The 17,855-nt window shown below is 45.4% G+C and overlaps 1 protein-coding gene across 1 annotated transcript in view; it reads right to left on the bottom strand.

Moving 5' to 3' along the window:
• The window catches only part of RAB30 (RAB30, member RAS oncogene family), a 48,460-nt gene that overhangs the window by 13,077 nt on the left and 17,528 nt on the right, over positions 1 to 17,855 (bottom strand). Inside the window, exons 2-3 of the mRNA XM_002187720.6 lie at positions 3,720 to 3,820; positions 2,289 to 2,372 (exon numbers count right to left, since the gene is read on the bottom strand). Coding sequence (XP_002187756.1) covers positions 2,289 to 2,372; positions 3,720 to 3,812 — 177 coding nt within the window. The 5' untranslated portion in view covers positions 3,813 to 3,820. The remainder of the gene's footprint in view (positions 1 to 2,288; positions 2,373 to 3,719; positions 3,821 to 17,855) is intronic.

Genomic DNA, 17,855 nt, shown 5'->3' with positions numbered 1-17,855 from the left:
GTTCTCTGACTCATTCCTGCTTTCCCCTCTCATTAAATGTTCATTTTCACAAGCACTGCTTGCTCAAAAAGTTTCAGCTGTAAGACCACTGAAAGAAATCTGTTTGCCTTCCAGACACCAGAGGGCTCATTCCAGTGCCCAAATGTATCACACTAAGCTTCCACCAAGGCTTGGCTACTGAAACTGAGCTCCAGCAACTCCAACTTACTGCACTGGTGAGGGCAGGAGAGGGACTTTAGAACCCAGTTTTGGCCATGTCACAAATAGTGGATATACCAGCTAGCACTTGCTAAAGCTCTGTGACACACAATCCTGCCCCAAGGTGATTCAGAGAGGACACTTGTGCATTCATCAGACATTTGCAGGGAAGCAGAGACTTTTCATTTAGTTTCTAGAGCTCCCCTGAACCATCCTTGCCCCTGAGACAGCTCATACTGGCACGACTACTTCCAGTGTTCTCTTAAGAACTTTGCACCCTCAGTCCAAATTAGTTTTAAAGCAGGATTATATGACAGGAGCAACACTTCAAACACAGAACTGAGGGTAAGTTTAACAGTACAAACCCCAGACCTCATACACATGTGATGTTCTAAAGCTCCAGCAGAATTTGACAGAGAACCAGATGCTTGAAAAGGAGAGGTATCTACAGTGGATGGGATTCATGTCCCCTGGGACTGCTTTTCTCCCTCTAATGACCAGGACAGTCTTGAGGCCGCTGATTTAAACTATGTATATCAGAAAGAACAAATTCCACCTCCAGTACAGTGATCACACCATTTACCAGCTGAGATCCTCTGAGTTGCTTCACTGCAGATGCTTTTGGCTGAGAGAAACATCTCTGCTGTCTGAGGAGCTTGGGACAAGCAGCATTCATGTCCTGGCCAGCCCTGCTAATGAGCATCACAACCAGAAAGGTGAGCACCAGCACCACCTGGGCTATACGTGATCCTCTGCTTCCCTGCCTGTTGCTCTGGCCCATTTGCACAGCCACATGCTAAGTAAAACTTTGGTCTTTATCAGGTGAAGGATTTTCTACCTCTCGTCCTTCACCTGCTCAGGTGGGAAGGTCTCCTGGTCAAGCACCACCACTTCCCCTAGTTTTGTAAGCTCCTCACCCAGCAGAGTTGCAGCTTGCTGATATGACCATAGCTCTCAAAATATGCCCTAAACTTAGCAACAGAACACCCCATTTTCTTCTTAAACCACTCTGTGGTGCCATGGCACAGGTTAAAAAAAAAAAAATCCAGGGCTGAAAATCTGCCCAAGTCCACTATTTCCACACCATCACTTACACAAGCTTGTAAACAGGTCCCAGCGTCACACCCAACCACTATCACACTGGTGCCACTCTTGGGTTTGATAAAGACAGCAAGGGGAAAACTGCTGGTTTTCACTTTGATGCCCCTGAATTTCATGCAGGCAGAGTAAATCCAGGAGCAGCTCAGGGACGATGGACCCCTTGATATTAAAGGCTCAAATAACAGTACTTTTTTCTCATCTCAGATACCACAGCAACTCAAGTGAAACCTCTAGTAATGAACAAAGTGATAGCAGCCAACACTTCTGAGCTCTGGAACCCAACCATGGACCCCATTAAAGCATGAGATTGAAGACCAATCTCATGCTTTGTCTGTTTTGGCCCAGGCAAAGTATCTCTCTGCCAAGTGACACTCAAGCTCATTTTGGGAGTCAGCTCAGGAAAAGGACAGTTTCCCAGAAGTGGCTTCCATCCTATTTTAGAGGGTGAAAGAGCTAAAAATATGAAGAACTTTGCCCTTTGTTTGTGAAACACAAGCGATGAGCTCTGCTTCTCCCAAATCCATAACTTGGCAGAAGTGGAAGGTGAGCCTCTGTTGTGCAGAACCACACAAGTCCAGACATCTGTTCTCCCCAATGGCCATCTTGGGAGCTCACAGGAGAAGACCTTCCTCAAGCACATCCCAGTGGGAATGCAACAAAATTCTGCTTACCAGAAACACAGAGAGCAGAGGCTGCACTGAAATGCTTTTTTGGGCTTCCTCAAGCTAAGCATGACCTCACTGTCTCCCGAGCAAGGACAACAGTTTTGCAAGGTCTCCCTTGCAAAAGGTCTCCAGCAGGTTCACTTTTACAATTCTGATAGTAATGGTGGAGAGGGGCACACAGATTGTTAGACCCTGCATTGCCCAAGCCATGCCAGACAGCCCTGACCTTCCTTGAGTGTCTTCCAGCAGAGGAAGGGCTGCAGCAAGAAATCTCAGCTATGGTACAGCCACATTAATTTAGATTTTAAATCATCAGGCTCCTACCTTTACTTTTTCACCATTTATCTCCACAGTTTTAATCATAAAGTCAACCCCAATCGTGGCTCCTTGCCCTGGTGGGAAAAGCCCCTGGAAGAAAACAAGAGTTTGATTAAACTTATTTCTACAACAAGACAAAAGTCTCACTAGGTGCCAATCTTCACCCTTTTCCATCTTCAAAACTATTCATCTGATATTCCCCTCCTGTGACACTTACTTTCATCACATTTAGAGTGTGACATTTCCCCAGCATGAAGGTTACCATAAATTCAACCCTGTTGTGTTCTCCCTGCCTTATACATCCCTAATTATGCAGGAAGTAATTAACATCAGAAGTATGAACACAGGAAAAGAAAAGGAGGAAAAAAAGAGATGGGGAAAACCCTTCTGTATAGTTGGAAGAAGCAGGGGAGGACCTTCCATCCTACTTCCCAATGCATTGGAAGGTGTGTAAACATCTGTGTGAGATGCATTTGCAACCTTTTGCAAGTTCACACCTTCCCTTTTCCCTCCACAGCACCAATAGGCATTTCTGGCAGCTCTCAGCAATGGGGTTGCATTGTTGGACAGCATTTCAGGAGCGAAGCACAGCGCCAGGCATCAGCAGTGCCACAGCAATGGCAAGGGACACTGCAATGCTGGTGGTATTTGATTGCAGCACCACCAGAAAGGAGCAGCAGCAAATGAAATGAGAGTTTTTTGATTTCTGGTCTACCAAGTCATGTTGATTTTGGGGCACATCCATCCCTTACAGCTGTGCTGCCAAAGAACAAGCAGCAGAAGTTGCCAAAGATTTCTGCTGTAAACCTTTTGGGTATGACTAGCTTTATTGCCACTGGCTGCCACGTGTTTTTGGAGAGCATCTAAAATCACTACAGCTTCAAAACTAAAATTAACAGTGAAGGGTAAAATCGCTGGCAATTCCTCGTGGAAAATCCAAAACCCCACAACTTGTGCTTTATGATGCATCATGCAAAGGCTTCCCTTGCCCTGGATCACAGAGGCTATTCTGACACAAAAAAGGACACTGGACTGACAGCTCAGGACCCAGATTATTTATTTACTAATGACAAATAACAGGGAGCACTTTGTGCATCAAAGGTTGGGGAGGAGACCGGGAGACGTGTTGGTCTTATAACTGGTCCAGAACACCACCAAAACAGGAGGAGTTGTCCCGGTGGCTTTCAGAGTGGACTTTCCAGAGGGGAATGAGGTTTCTCCACCACAAACTCCAGAAAAGGGCCAGGTGCAGCATTAGATACAGATGCACTGCTTGTGCCAGTATGTCACTGTATGTGATGTGTGCACCAAGGGTGTGAGCAACAAAACGTTCTGGAGCCGTGACGCTGGCAGAGCCTCAGTGCAGAGCTGCAGGCTCCACGCTCCCATGCCAGTGCTGTCCCCATCCCAACATTCCACAACCCAAGCCAGCCTTACCTGAGTGAAGCGACGGACTAAGCAGGTCTTCCCCACCCCGGCGTTGCCGATTAAAACAATTTTGAAGAGGAAATCATAATCTTCCATACTCATTTACGCAGCTGCAAGAGAGACAGAGAGCACAACGCTGTGTGAAGCAAGGCAGTGGGGACATGGTCTTTTATCCCAGCTGAACTTTATTACTCCAAATATTCAGAACAAAGGTCTCTTGGCACACACATGGATCCTTGATAAGGGAGAAGAACGCTTTTCACTCTGAGCCAGGGCATCCACGTAGTCAAAGTCAGCTGCTGTGAAACCTTGGCTCCATTTTGGTTCTCATACAGTCTCACCTGGCTGCCCACAGGTTAGGGATGCTGGTTTCAGCTTTCCAAGCAGCGCTCCACAAACCTGAGACACTGGTTCCTAGGTGTTCCCAAATGTTTGTTTTACTTTTAACTACATCAGCTCCAAAGGACAGCATGGACTTCATCACATTGTCTGAGGGGGATCATGTAATTGACTCCTGTTAGGGAAATATCCCAAACCCTACCATGAGCTCCTCCAGGAGCACACTGGGTGCACACAGAGCAGGGCTTGGGAACACATGAGGCCAGAACAGGTAGGGGACTTCATTTTAAAACAAGAACAGCGGTGCTTGCCTTAAAAACAGAAAGAGCTCATGTGCTAAAAATGTAGTGAAAAGTGAAGTAACACTTTAGCTGAAGTATGAGAGGTTTTTAGAAGAGAAGAAATAATAGATGCTATAAGGATTATTGCTGCTCTGATAATTTTCTTTAGTTTTGTGAGGAATCTTTAGATTGCTCAAATGGGAAGTGAACAGAGAGAAGCTTAGGAATTATCCACCACACTCCATGTCCCAAATCCAAGCTCCTCAGCAGGATGCAGAGACTGGTATTTCAGCAATGTCACAGGAGATGGGCAGGATTGCCTCATGGGGGAAGATCCACACGGCTTCCTATGCCACTCACAGCATGGGGAGGTCCAAACAGACAAATGCAGAGCTGAGCTGCTGACAAATGCATTTGCTGCAGCTGAGCAAGTCATGAGGGATGAGCATCCACAGCTCCATCTCGAGTGCTCCCATGGATGCTGCCAACACTGGGCCCAGAAAAGTAGTCTGTAACCTCCCAGGAAAGCAACAACAGCCAGAAGAGATTTGGCTGGAGACTTTAGGAAGAATGAAAAGCCCAGAGACAAGGAAGCAAAGGACAGTGTCCAAATCTAGATATGTCCAGGAGGATTGAGGTATTACACACAGTATCAAAGATCTGCCCCCAACATAATCAGAAAAGAGACAGATTTACATAACATCAGTTCAGATACCATGTAAGGCAAAACCGAAACACCAGTACCTAACCCACCAGTACAGGTATAGAATGAGGTGATAGAGTCAAGGATGGTAAGTGTAGCAGAAGCATGGGGCAGATTGGTGGGGAAGGGTGGGGGAAAATGTATTACAGAAGTGCTATCCTCAGTAAATCCCCAGATTGCTCAGAGGAATTTTACAGAGCTGATGAAGGGAGGAAGTGCAGGCTGGGTGAAACCAGCTTCTCACACTCAGCCCAAAGTCAGGATCCTGTCTCCCACTGCCTCCAAAAGTCCTTCCTTTGGAGGGTTCATTGTGACACACACCAGAAGGCTCCAGCTACAGACACCAGTCCCACCAAACAGCTGTGACAGGCTTATAGTCAAACAATCAGAGAGTACAAGATAAAGCTGTCTGTTTCTGCCTGGCAGAGAACATTGAGCAGCTCTCCAACTAAGAATCTGATGGACCTGAGGACAAAAGAGGTAGAAGACTGACTCAGCTGCTTCACATCTATGTGGCCCTTGACCTTTCCAACAGCCTAAAAAAAGGGTAAACCACACCAATTAGTGACTAATGAGCTGCATCACATCAGCAGATGGTTGGTAGGAACACAGCTGAGTCACTGCATAGACGTTGCTTCACCAGGGTCAGGGACACAGTGCAGCACAGTGTCACCAAACAGTAGCAGCTGGAGGTGTCCTGAGGATGCTCTGACTTCACCTTGCTCCAGCACACAAGTCCTTCCTCTCTTAGTAGACCGAAAGAGTGGGACCTTAAAAAACAGCCAAAAAAAATGTGTCCTTTTTTATTTTCTGGGGTATATACTTTGTGTAATTGTTTCATATCTCTGTGACTGGCCTTCCCAGGGTGGGACTGGATAACAAAAGCAGTATTAAACACACATTGACAGTGCTCTTAAATGAAGACTAAATGTTAACATAAGGTTTCACACTAGTTACTGCCATGTAGAAAAATGTGATCATCCACCAAAAGTCTATTTCAAGACTAATGATACTCACGCAGCACTGCATAATTATTCCTGAGATTCTTCATACCCCAGAGGGTATGTTCCACCCAGAGAGATTTCAGTTCCATTACATGCACCCTAAACAATCCAAAATTCAAATTTATCTTCCTAGGAAGCTTAAAAATAAACTTTCTTTGCAGATCTTTGAGGTCAGAAATGCTAAATGTCTCAGACATACCCTAGAGTTATGTCTGATCCCCTTCATTAGGCTCAAGGACTAATCATATGTGATAACGACCCCAAACAGGAACTGAAAGACGAGCCAAGACCATAAAACAAATCATGCAATGATGAGATTAAATGCCAGAACTGAAGAGATACAAGAAGTCAGGGCATGGGAAGGAGAAAGCAAAGGAAGCAGCAAGGAAGAGTGAGCAGTGCTTGTGAAGCAGAGTGGGCAGGTGGAGCTGCCATCGCTGCCCCATCACCCCAGCTGGTGCTCCTCCCTCCGAGTGCACACGCTGCCAGTGCTGGACACACAAACACTGCACTGGCCACGTTGTGAAATCCTCTCCTCCTGCACACCAAGCCTTGCAGCCAAGTGACCTTTGCTGCTGACTCAGGCTCACAACACCCTCCCCTCTCCCCACAGAAGATGTGTCTCACCCTCTACCCCACTTACCACAGCTGGGGAATGTGCATTTCAGCAAGACAGCACATTGCATTATATGCTTAAAAAAAAAACCCAAAACAAACACAGAGCACAACCTCTCTATTTGTTTTTGTTTTCTCGAGTTTTTTGGTGTGGGTTTGGGTTTTCTCTTCCCCTCTCTTTCCTTGTGCTTGTAGGTGCAAGGCTCTGCCTCGCATCCCTGCAGTGGTTTCAGGTGTTCGGGATGCAGCTGCCTGTCCCACCCTCTGGAGGAGACAAGACCCTGCAGCAAGGGCAGGAGATGGGATGCCAGTCCATGCCTCAGCCACCCCTCACCACACTCATTTACATCACAAACACTACAGCACAGTGACATGTCATGACATGAAGCAGGAAGGGAGTGCAAGGCTGGCAGTAGGGCAGAAAATTTGGTTTCACAGCTGTTCTTCCCCAAGGCAGTTTATGCAGCTGGCATCCCAACCAGCCTCCGTGGGCTGTTCCTGCCAGCCTCACACAGGACCAATTTTGTGGGCTTTTATTTCATTTGTGTTGCTGCTCTGCTTCACTCCATCATGCGACCCCACATCTGGGCAGATCAAGAGGCCAGGAGGGATAAATCGAAGCAGGGCTTTGATTCTACCTGGAGAGGTGATCCATCAGTGGGAATGCAGCTGAAGGACAGCAGGACATTTTTTAGACTTAGTTTTAACAGATTCATAGAATCATTAAGGTTGGAAAAGACCTTTAAGACCATCAAGTTCAACATTGCCAAGTCCACCACTAAAGCATTTCCCTAACTGACACATCTGCATGTTTTTCAAACACTTCCAGGGATGGTGACTCCACCACTTCCCTGGGCAGTCTGTTTCAGTGCTTCATCACCCTTTTAGTGAAGAAAATTTTCCTAATCCAAATCTAATTCTCCCCTGATGCAAGATGATGCTTCCTCTCATCCTAGTGCATTTCACATGAGAGAGGACACCCACCCCTACTTCACTACAACCTCCTTCCAGGCAGTTGTAGAATGAGAAGGTCCCCCTGAGTCTCCTTTTCTCCAGGCTAAACACCCCCAGCTCCCTCAGCCACTCCTCATCAGACTTGAGCTCCAGACCTCTCATCAGTTCCACTGCCCTTCTCAGAACATGCTCAAGAACCTCAATGTTTCTCTACTTGAGCAAGACAGTGCAACAAATGCTTTCGATATTATTCAGTTATTAATTCCAATTCAACCAAAAGACTGGCAAGATCCACCCAAACCACAAGCACAGGGACCAGGGACTTTCACCTCTCCTCGTCTCACCCAAGCTTGTGCAAACAAGTTCCTGCTCCCATGGAGGCACCTGAAAAGGGAAGTGGGCTGTTTTTCCCATGCTCATGTTCAGCTGCTATTGACCAGCATGCCCAGGTCCTTTCCCACCAGGCAGCTTCCCAGCCACTCTGCCCCCAGTCTGTAATGCTGCCTGGGTTGCTGTGATCCAAGTGCAGGACCCAGCTTTGCCTTGTAGAACCTCACTCATACAGAGGTTCAGATCCAGCCTGTCCAGGTCCCTCTGCAGAGCCTTCCTGGCATCCAGCAGATGAACATTCCCACTCCACCTGATGTGACCCACCTGACTGCCACCCACCACCTGACTGAGGGTGCCCTTGATCTTCTCTCCAGATCATTGATAAAGACATTAAACAGGAGTGTCCCCCAAACTGAGCTCTTGGGAACACCACTTGGAACCAGCTGCCAGCTGGATGTATCAGCATTCACCAACTCTCTCTGGGCTCAGCCATCCAGACAGTTTTCTACCCAGTAAGGAGCTGGATGAGAAACAAAACAGAACGAAAAACAAACTATCCACAGCTGCAAAGGTTTCCCCCATTTAAAGATAAAGACCAAAACCATTTTAAGCCCAGAACGCATCTCATTTCTATCCCACCTCAAAACCCTATTTACAATCTAGTGCTGCAATTAGGCACAGAGAAAGATCTGCAGCCTTTTCACCTGCTGGATCTAACCAGTAGGCCAGGACAGGTTCTGATGTATTTATAGTTCTTAATAAACAAGTATTTGCTGTTCTTCATCACCCAACAGCTATAAACAAAAATAAGTTTACCCAAACATCTCAAGTTCAAACAGCAGCAGTTACGTATACAGATATTACATTGATTGCATACGCCATACGAGCAACAAAATTCAAAGCTAAGGCTAATATCTCAAGCAGAAAATTATTCCTTGCAGGCCAGAAAATTGCAGGGAATTCAGGTCTGGACATGCTGCTACATTACGTAACTCAGGATAAAATATTTTCATTACCAAAGCACCTGCCAACCCAAGCAGGCTCCTGCACTCAGCAAGGGTGAGCCCAGCTCATGCCCCCCTGCAAATGAGCAGGCTGCATTTCCCTCTGCTTCCTTGCCTACCTTCCTCACTCCTCATCTCCACAGGGTTTGATTTCACTTCTATTCACACTAGAAAAATTAAGAAGGACTTAATTCCCAAGAAAGTCTGGCTCATGCATGCCTCTGTGCTGATGATGGCAAAACCACAAGTACATGGGATGCATGCTCTTGGCATGGTGCAACGTTAAAACTCCATGAATGTCTTTTCCAAAATCAAATGAAAAAGATTTATTGTAGGTATTTGGGGTTGTAGAGCTTGACATCTCTCAACTCCTCCCTCCACACTTGCCATTGCAGGTGAGCTAAATCCAGTTGTCTGTGCCCTGGTAATCCTAAACATACCTCTTCAAGGAAGGGAGAAGGTCCCAACAGCACTCAATAAATCCATCCAACACTTCCAGGAGGCACCAAGCAACTATGCACATAGTGCACGTAGGTATGGACCTTCCCCATGCACAGCAGACCTAGCAACATTGGCTGATGAGCTGCTGATTATTCAGAAGTCTAGACACATTTTAAAATAAGTGCTTCTGAAAAAAAACTCCAGATTACAAAAACCTCAGCCCTGCGCTATATGGAGAGGTTCATGCTCCTTAATGCTTCACTCTGGATGTTTCTCCTACAGCAACCAAGCAAGTTGAGAAGGTACATGTTGTCATGTATCAGATGTATGTTTTATGCCACAGAGCTATTTCTATAAATAAAAGGAAAGCTGAAGTTGAGGAGTTTTGGATCAATGACCATACAGAGCATACAGGCCTTCCCCTTACCCCTTTTGCCACCATGGAAAATTTGCAGCTCTCTGAACTACTTTGCTCAGGTCATGGCTCACACATGAGTTGACTTCCAGGAGCTTGTGCAGGTACTACAGAGGAAGGCAGTGGCCAGCAATTACAGCTGCTTCCCCACAGAACAAGCAAGGTAAATCCAGCACCAATATCATCCCAAAGAAGAGCCTGGAGCCAGAGCTCCAGAGAACAGGATGCTCTGCTGTGGTGCTCCCACTTAAGACACCCCAGGCTTACCCCAGCCCAGGGCTGGACATCAGAGGTAACTGCCTGCAGACTGCCCTCTCCATCTGCCTGCTTGGCTCAACACTAGAGGTCACAGATCTCACACTCAGGAACAATCTTTGGATTTTCACACATGCCAGGCATCCCCTGATGGTGAAAAGGTTTTGTGTCCAGGCAATCCACTTCAGAGTGAAGTCTTCTGGGGGTCTTTGCTACTACTGGTGTCAAGACCAGCATTAACACACATCATTCATCCTTTTTTGGGTGTATGGTAGAAAGATGTGTTTGGGTTGGACACCTCCTGGGGGATCTCAGTGCCACCAAAGACCCTTCGTGAGAGATCAGGCAACTCACAGCTTGCCTGGTGCAGTGTGTCCCCATCTAACTTTCTCACTTCCTGGAGAAAAGTTGCCTAACTCTGACATGGCTGCACGTCAGCATTAGGAACAGCCATGGAAGTGCTAAATATCACATGCAGACAGCAAGTTATATTCCATCACACACATCTGAGGATTGAACTGTTAATAATAAAAATTCTCCTTGCACAGATAAACTAATCAGATTTCTCCATTATGTAAGAATAATGAGGTACATGCAGTAGTGTTACAAAATGATAAATAGAAAATTTCTTTAGGATTAAACAAAAAAGCTGCTGACATGCACAGCCACAATGGTGTCTGACCAGACCACATACCAGCACCCCCAGGACACACACCATCTTTGGAAGCATGAGAACAGCCTGACACCATTTACTGTCAGAATCTGGGTTTTCGCTGCAAAAAGTTGGTGCAATACTAACACTTGCTTTTATAAACATCTTTTAAGACATGCCTGGGGATGGGGACAATACTGCATGCTCAAAACAACACTCCATTGGTCTTGGCTGCATTTTAGCACATCCTGTGACCACCAAGCTGTACACTCTGCAGCAACATGTTTTTGTGTGTTGAAGCATTTACAGCCAGCACAGCAGACAGGCTGACTTCCAAGTGTGGAAAAAACTCCATTGCCAGAAATCCAGCCAAAAAATGCTGTTTCATCCACTCAAAAACAACAGCCTCTTCCCAAAGGGGAAAAAAAAAACCAACAAAATTATTTTTTAAACTACAGCCAGGAGGTAAGTGAAACATATCTTGCATGGAAAAGCCAAGAAAGCTTACAGAGTCCAGCTCTCTGGATGAAATAAAGCTCCACACCAAGACCTGATCCACTAAAATGGGGAAACCCATCAGCAACTTAGCTGAGATTTTGTGTGTTTAGAAACCAGGTGCAGGATCAGGCTGAACCCCAGGAGTCTCCCACGAGGTTTCTGGGGACAGTGCTACTCCAAGCAGTGAAGTGCAGGCTGCCCACCTCACAAGGAGGCAAAACCAGTGGAGAAACACAACCTTGGTTTAGAACAAAGGCTTGTGCATGTCAAACACGTAAAAAGCAAAGAAGTCTCCAGATGCATTAGTTTGCTGGGCTGGCAGGGGTTTGTGTGGCGTCATGATCGTAATTGGAAAAGTTTTGAAACTGAGTGACAAGGTTCTGCTAAAAACTTGGAAGATCAGACAGCTTGACACCACCATTTTTGAGAACATACAAGAAAAGCTATCATAACTAAAGAATTTCAATAAAGTATTTACAGGAACATCATGACTCAAATGAGGTCGCAAGTGCCAAATTAGCACAAGTGTAACTGTACCATTTAGCAGTAGACATAATCATAAATGTATTGTGAAATATGAATATGTGCCTTAGACACACTTTCATAACACAGACTATCCAAGAAAATTTTCTTGAGTTTTAACTGCAATGACATGTCTTAATGCTGTTGACCATCTTGTTTTCATTGTGTCAGAATCTGTGGTATGAACAAAATAAAAAAAAAATCTAATAAGGTTTTGTTTAGCAAAAATGCTTTCTAATTGAAATAATAAGCTGTTATTTCAATCTCTTCACTTCTGCTTAAGTAAGCCTGTGATTTACTGGGACTTGTATAATTTCACCATCAAACCTATTAGAAGTAATAAGTAATTAAACCTCAGCTAATTGCACTTTCAGGTGCCTGAGGTCTGGGCAGTGCCTTGTACCTCACAGCTTTGGCTGTGGGCTCCATGCAGCCTGGTGAATGATGCTCCTCTGCCATGGCATGTCAATGTCATGCCACTGGTGAAAGCCAGGCTGTGTCAAATGATCAGCGTCCTGGATTAGCAATCAAAAAGCTAAAAAAAATGCTATTGGCTCAGGACAGATACATCATACCTGAAGTCTAAATATATTCAAAAATACATTTTTAACATATAAAGAAATATGCATTTAAATACATGATACATATTTTATATATATTATAAATATGCAATTTAAATATTACCATAGCAATAAATTAGCAATACCAGCAGCAGAGGAAGAGATAGATAAAGACAAAAATCATAGATCTATACAATAGTTTGGGTTGGAAGGGACCCAGGAAAACCATCCCTGGAAGTGTTCGAGTGCACGAGACACTGAATAATCTGATCTAGAGGAAGGTTCCCTGCCCATAACAGGGGAGATGGAACCAGGTGATCTTTAATGTCCCTTCCAACCCAAGCCACTCTAGGATTCTACAGTAACACTTCCTTGAGAGGAGCTCAGTCCCTAACCAGCTCCTCTTGTACATTTTGCTACAGCCTGAAGTGCAGTAAAGCAGCCTCCTCAAGACAATTGCTTAAAAAAAACTTTATCCAGGAACAAGCACAAAATTATCAGGGCATTAATTTGCAAAGTTCAAGCAACCCATCTTCAGCCTGCCATTTGTATTTGGGTTACAGGGGCAGCTTCTTCCTGGTGACTCAGGAAGGTGGCAGTCACTCCCAGGCAAAGCTTTCAGGCATGCCCCCTAAATGAAGGGCAACCTAATACTCCAGAGGTGGATTGTTAAGACAAAAGACTTCTTTGTTGTGGGTATTTTTCAACTCACACGAGGAAATAAAGAAGTGACACTGTGTTTCAGCTGGAGGCTCCCTCTTCACAAGCACACATGCAACATCATATGTGAGCCACATGTGAGCTGTGCATCACATCTGGGCCACCACAATAGGACAGGCAGCACTTTGCCACAGCAGGTTTTCATTTCAGAAGGATTTCTGGCTCTGTAACACCTTCTAAGGGAAGGTTTCTTATCTAGAAGTGACAGCATTTTTGAGCATGAAGCAATAGGATAGGAGGAATAAAATACAGTTGAATGTTACAGGCTTTTGCCTCCAAAGATGAGCTTGGAATCCCAAACCAGGGGGCTTTCTCTGCCACTGAAGTCAAATTTGGGGTGATAAATTCTGACCTATTCCTAAACTGATTATTGCCCCAGTGGCACTCAGATTACCATCTCCTATTTCCAGGTGGGAAGCACATTTTACCTGTACTAGGCATGCTCATGCACACAATGCTTCAGCTTCCTAATGGAACTACACTACCAGCTCAAGCATTGTACGTGCCCTCTAAGAAGTTCTCCTCTCTAAAAATGGTCTCATCTGATGAAACCCCTCAGCTGGGATCAACCATCCTGTCTGGCAAGTGACTGATCTGGCAGGGAATATCCTTTGCATTTCTGCAAAGAAACACTGCAGTATAGCTTTAACTGTGGGTATCTGCCAGAGCAGCAGATGTTTCATGAAAACAAATTGTTCAGAGAGGGAAGAAGTAGAAACAATAGAGACTTGGGTGTAGCTTCAGGACTGGCTTAAGAAGATGTTTCCAAAGGGAAGGCTTCCAACCCTGCCTGCTCCAGACAGCTGCAGGAGGGACCCAGTCCAGATGGGAAAAAAACCTGAGGGTGGGACAGCAGAATTAGAATTTATAGCCTGGATTACAGAATTTAATTTTGTAAAGAAGTATGTTTACTATCTTGAGTATCTCAATAACAGTAACATTATACCATAGCTCTCAAGTAAGATTTTTGTAAGGATATCACAGGTCTCTTTAGAAGGTAAGGAACAGTATTCATTTCAGCTCACACACTAACACACAGCCTATTTTCAGCTGCCCTTATAGTTTCAGGTGGTTACAGCAAGTTTTATTTACCCTAAACCACTGCAAATGTACAGTTACTCTGCTAGGGCAGCTATCCGCTGTTAAAACCTCATCTCAACTTTGGACCAGTTGCAATTCAAGAAACTGCATAGGGTAAATTTGGCACTAAAACAAATCCTTAAACACAAAAAGGCAGCTCTCTAGCAGAAGCTTTCTGCTCTAGGCCTCCTCCTACTGCAGGGACATTAGTCAAACAGCTCACCTAGAAGTACAAAACCTGAAAACATAATTTTAACCAGGGTCGTGGAGATTTATTGTTTAGAGCTGATGCAGCAAGCAGCACCTTGAGGACTAAGAAGGCAGGGCCCTACAAAACCAAGCATTGCATGTGCAGGCACACACACATTAAAAGATGGCACTGACCACAGCCACTCTTCAGCCCAGATAAATCATGTCTCCACCTCTGCACACCTCTACACCCAGCTCAGCTACTCCCCATCTCCAGCCACATGGGTTAATAAATTATTACAGAGATCTGCAGAGTAAGATTTGCATTTGGAGAGAAGGTGAAGGCACAACTGCAGCTTCTGTGGCACCAATATTTGCCCTTCTGATGTCATCAATGACCAGCTACTCTGTGACATAGCCCAAGATCTCCCAAAGAATGGTGCTTTTGTACAAAAATATGTTCCTGTCTCTCAGGGCTCTTCCAGTACAGACATTGCTGTAGTATAGATATAAACACACTAAAATATTTTTTTTCCTGTATTACCACTATCTCCTGGCAGCAGCCCTCTGAAGTTTATACCTCTTTGGGACTAAGATTAGGAAACAAAGTTACTTCCTCTTGCTTACTTAAAGCAAGCAGCAGCCAGTCCTTCATAGGCACGGATGCCAACATGAGGTGTGCAGCCTGGGCAGCGCTGCCACTGGACAGGGACCTTCACACTCGCAGCTGCACGGTCATGGGGACACAACTTGGCACGTCAGCACCCTGTTTGTGACATCTATTTTTATTCCTTAGCAACAGAGCAGCTTTTGGGGTTGAGCTTTGAGCTTATGGGGCTTTCTCTCTTGTGTTGAATCTATATTTGGCACCCTGAGGAAATTCCTAAATAGAAGACAGCAATTTTTAAAAGAGAGCATAAATGCTGACACTCAGCTTTGCTGACAGCAACATCACCACCAGGCTCTTGGTTAGCGTGAAGTGCTCAGACCTAGAGCCAAGGGAAGCTCTCACATGGACCAAGCATCAAGAGTCACATCCCTCACACTTTCTGTCTTTGCAAAAACTTGCCCTGGCATTGGAACAGGAAAAGATTTATTGGGTTATAAAATCTCTATGCCATTTGTGTCCTGTGTAAACCAACATTTCCAAGGCTCTGAACCTCATCACTGCTCAGCAGCACTGATGGGTCCATGATAATTTTTGTCCTGTGGGAGACAGTGCTGAGTGGTCCTGTTTCAAAGGAGGAGAGGGGCAGAGGGGGGAAGACTTCAGTACAATACAGCAATTCTGAACTAAGATTGCATCCTTACCACAACTCATGGAAACATCAATAACCCCCAGCTCTCTACAGCTCTTAAATAAAAACATGCAAATTAAATCCTGACTAATCTACATGAGAAAAGCAAACAACACCTGATGTTTCCCAACTGTTAGCAACATGGCCTTACATTTTTTAAAAAAAAAAACTATTTAATCATAGGAAGGATAAAGATATCACATGGCTTGGCAGTTCCATCGGTTGTCATGGCAAATGAAAATCCCTGACTCTCCAACTTGCCTGTTTTAGAGGAAAGGAAACAACAAAAATGCCCTTTTTTATGACTGGAAAGCAGTATTTTCCTAATAATCACTCATGAACCTACTGCACACTCTATATAAACAGCTGCTCCTTCCCAGGGAAAATGTTTGCTGTTTCTTGCTGAGCAGCTCTTGGGGATCCAGGCAATTCAGCCCCAGCAGACATTCAGGCGTGGGTAATGAAAACCACGTGCTCTCGGATGTGGTGACTTCTTGCCTGCCAAAGGGAGCCTGAACGAGCTGCAAGGGGGGTCTCAGCTCCACGAAGGCTCAGCCACCAGCTCCCAGGGGAGGCTGCCAGCACAGCATGGCCAGGAGAAGCTGGCAGCAGTGTGAGCCCCACACTCAGCATCACTGTGCCATTTCTTGCCACATGTCCAACAACGGGTGTGTATTCCTGTGTTCTCAAAGCAAGCCAGAACCATGGATGTTTGCGTGAGTTTTAATCTGCCAGACAGGTGACAGCAGCAAAGACACCCCAGTGTTTGCTCCCACCCAGGCAATCCAAAGCACCTTGCACCCTGCCTGCATGACCAGCACCACACATTTTTCGTTACAGTAGATTTTCTAAATATAGGGAAATAATTTGTCTGTAACTTCAAAAGCAGGTCCTCAGAGAGCCTGCTCCTTCCAGTCACTGCCTTTTATTTTTGGCTGCAGGCTAAAAATCTGGGAAGCTGAGGATACCCCCACAGCAGATTTACATCACTCATTTCACTAACAGGTTTTAGTTCATCTGTTTGTCTCCAGCCCTTCCCCTCCTGCAAATCACTCTCCACTTCTGGACTTCAGTGCAATACTCTTGTCGAAAAGGAACAAGAGGACCCTAAGGAATAATGTTTATTGTACAGTGTGGCAAGCAGTGCTCCTCTGTAGGTTATGTTTTTTCCAACACTCCCATCCACTGTGATTGCTTGGGGGGAGCAGAAGTCGCACCACCAGAGATGGGCAGCTGCCTGGAAAGCAGCCCCTTCTCTAAGGAAAGCCACAAGCTCTTTCCCTTATCTTCCTGAAAAAGCAGCTGCATACCAAACTGCACCACTGCAACAGTGGCTGCGTCTGTACACCAAGGCCCAGGTCCTCCCAAAGGCTCACTGAGTTTGCACTGCAGAACCTTCATCCCAACAGCAAAACCATGCTCCTGCACAAACATCATCCATGCCCATACAGATTCGCTAAAGATAATGAGATAACACATGGATAAGTAATTTGGATCCTTTATCTTTCAGATATGAGGCAGAAGGAAGGCAAGTCATCACTGTCCATCCTCTGTGGCCAGGCTGTGCCTGCAGGACTGCGGGTGAGACACCACCTTCACTTCCAGGCGGCATGTGCCAAAGCCAGGTCACTCTGTATCAAGTACAAGATAAATATATTCCCACAATAACTTCAGCTGCAACGCTGAATTGTATTGCAAACCTCATGCATTAAACCTTTACCCACACCAAGGAGATGGAATACTCAGGTTACTGAAGTCACTAGGAGAACTTGGCTCTTTCACACATCCAATAAGCCAAATACATAGAAAACATGATTTTTCTATGGAGGGCTCCAAACTGGACTACCCCTTGTCACACTGGTCCTGCAGCATGCCCTCCCTGCAAGTGTTGCTGGCTGGCACACTCAGCACCCTCAGTTCAGGGTCCAGAGTGTTTCTGGATTGCTGTGCATGTATGTGGCCATGGGAAGGAATGGGCAAGGGAAAGAGCATGGGCCAAAGGGGAATTTGAAGGCATGCTGCAAAAGAAAAAGGGAAACTGAGAGAACCAAAACCAAGCAAGAGTAGTTTTCATTGGATATTACAGAACAAGCTGCCACCTTTGAACACTACACAGTTCTACAGCTTTAAGTTGAAAGGATGTGACAGAGCAAATATTTTCCATCCTGACTTGGAGCCTTAGTAGTAGTCTCAAGGCTACAGCTAGTTACACTCGGGTGTTCAAGATCTTGACACACAATACAGGAAGAAAAGTGTTTCAGTCACAAAAAAGACTGCATTTTCAG

The sequence above is a fragment of the Taeniopygia guttata genome, chromosome 1, assembly GCF_048771995.1.
Source record: "Taeniopygia guttata chromosome 1, bTaeGut7.mat, whole genome shotgun sequence".
Taxonomy (NCBI): domain Eukaryota; kingdom Metazoa; phylum Chordata; class Aves; order Passeriformes; family Estrildidae; genus Taeniopygia; species Taeniopygia guttata.
This window is presented reverse-complemented; position numbering and strand designations above follow the sequence as displayed.